Genomic DNA, 1,949 nt, shown 5'->3' with positions numbered 1-1,949 from the left:
ACATACCAGGAATCACTACCCTCACGGACTGCCTGCGAAGGTTTACGAGGCCAGAGCACTTAGGAAGCAGTGCCAAAATCAAGTGTGGTAGTTGCCAAAGCTACCAGGAATCTACCAAACAGCTCACAATGAATAAATTACCTGTCGTTGCCTGTTTTCATTTCAAACGGTTTGAACACTCAGCCAAACAGAGGCGCAAGATCACTACATACATATCCTTTCCTCTGGAGCTGGATATGACACCTTTCATGGCCTCGAGTAAAGAGAGCAGGATGAATGGACAGTTGCAGCTGCCAACCAATAGTGGAAACGATGAGAATAAGTATTCCTTGTTTGCTGTGGTTAATCACCAAGGAACCTTGGAGAGTGGCCACTACACCAGCTTCATCCGGCACCACAAGGACCAGTGGTTCAAGTGTGATGATGCCGTCATCACCAAGGCCAGTATTAAGGACGTGCTGGACAGTGAAGGGTATTTACTGTTCTATCACAAACAGGTCCTGGAACATGAATCAGAAAAAGTGAAAGAAGTGAATACACAAGCCTACTGAAGTGACACACAGACCTACCTACCTGGAGTGGAAGATTACAGTGCCCATACTACAACTGGCATCAAGATTTAAAGGACCTACTTGCATGGCCCACGGGCCTGACAGAGTAAGAATTGAACAGTTTCCAGTGTCTAAAAGGTCCTGACTGGAAGAGGAATAGAAGGGGTGGGAGAAGAGGCTCTAGTCTAAGCAGTCACTTAAAGGAAGATTAAATGGCAGGATGCTCTGGGCGGGGCAGGCAGGAGCAGGGAAATCAGACACTGGTCCATATCCTATATTCCTCCAAAAGATTGTGTGGGAAAGTGTGGGGTGGGAGGGGGTGGTATGGGGGGGATGTGTGCCCTTGTAACTGTAAAACATCTTTCTCCATGGGTGTTTCAGCTTCAACTGACCAATCACATAACAGTTATATGTTTGGGGGAGAAAAAAGAAAAGCTTATACAAATGTAGCCCATTACATATATGGGTAGGAAAGTGGAAAAGCGGAGGAAGCAGGGATATTTCATTGACAAACACCTTTGCCAGTTTCTTTGTATTTGTGATTTTTTTGTGCTATTAAATGCAGTATTAAACAAAGAAAAGCCCATGTGGGCCTGTGAAACAAGAAAAGGGGGCTTTTGTATAAGGGGAGCAATTGCTCCAAAGGTAGAGAAGACAAGAAACACTGTAAGATAGCCAACACAGACAGGCCTCAGCTAAGAGTTTAGTGTGTGAGTGTTTAAAAAAAAAAAGCTGTATGATATACTTGAGCAAATCAATGAACCTCTTTGCGATTGTTTTCTCATCTGTACAATGCAGATAATTCCTACCTTAACGGGTTATTGTTAAAGATTAAGTGATATAAAATGTGTCAAAGTATTAATTAAAAAAGGCTTGAGACTTTGTACGGGCTCAGTGAACATTTGTTGGATCTGAAACTTCTTTGGTCCCGGACCAGAATGCATTAGAGATGAGGGGCAGCCCTATCTGAGACCCACGAACAAAAATGACACACACTGTGTCAGATACAGTCACACATACACACTTATAACTTCCTCCCCAGTACTGTTTTTTTTTTTTTTTTTTTGAGCCCCAAGGCATCAGATTCCACTATTGTCCCTTGGGTACAGGGCATTACAGTCAGCGCCACATTCAGGACTGGAGGGAGAATCACAGGTGTCCCCCCTCAAAGTCATTATTCTGTCCAATTGGAAGACTCATGTTGTTACCATGACTCAGCACCCCAGGGATGGGACTCGGGGCCAGTGGGCTGCTAGGCTTCCACGGGAGGGTGTTGGTGGTCTTTGCCCTCCAGAAGTGTTATGGACATGGCTGCATCTACCTGCAGGCATAGATCATGAAAAGACTGCTCACTGGTCTACCAGCCCAGGGACAGCAGGGGAGTGGCATGTTGGCCCC

The 1,949-nt window shown here is 45.3% G+C and overlaps 1 protein-coding gene across 1 annotated transcript in view; it reads left to right on the top strand.

Moving 5' to 3' along the window:
- The window catches only part of USP27X (ubiquitin specific peptidase 27, X-linked), a 6,287-nt gene extending 4,852 nt beyond the window's left edge, over positions 1-1,435 (top strand). The window contains exon 4 of the mRNA XM_010853845.1: positions 4-1,435. Within this exon, the coding sequence (XP_010852147.1) occupies positions 4-551 (548 nt within the window). The 3' untranslated portion in view covers positions 552-1,435. The remainder of the gene's footprint in view (positions 1-3) is intronic.
- Positions 1,436-1,949: the final 514 nt, after the last annotated feature.

This window comes from Bison bison, unplaced genomic scaffold (assembly GCF_000754665.1).
Source record: "Bison bison bison isolate TAMUID 2011002044 unplaced genomic scaffold, Bison_UMD1.0 scf7180017864331, whole genome shotgun sequence".
Lineage (NCBI taxonomy): Eukaryota > Metazoa > Chordata > Mammalia > Artiodactyla > Bovidae > Bison > Bison bison.
The sequence above is the reverse complement of the archived record's forward strand: the minus strand, read 5'-3'. Positions and strand labels throughout refer to the sequence as shown.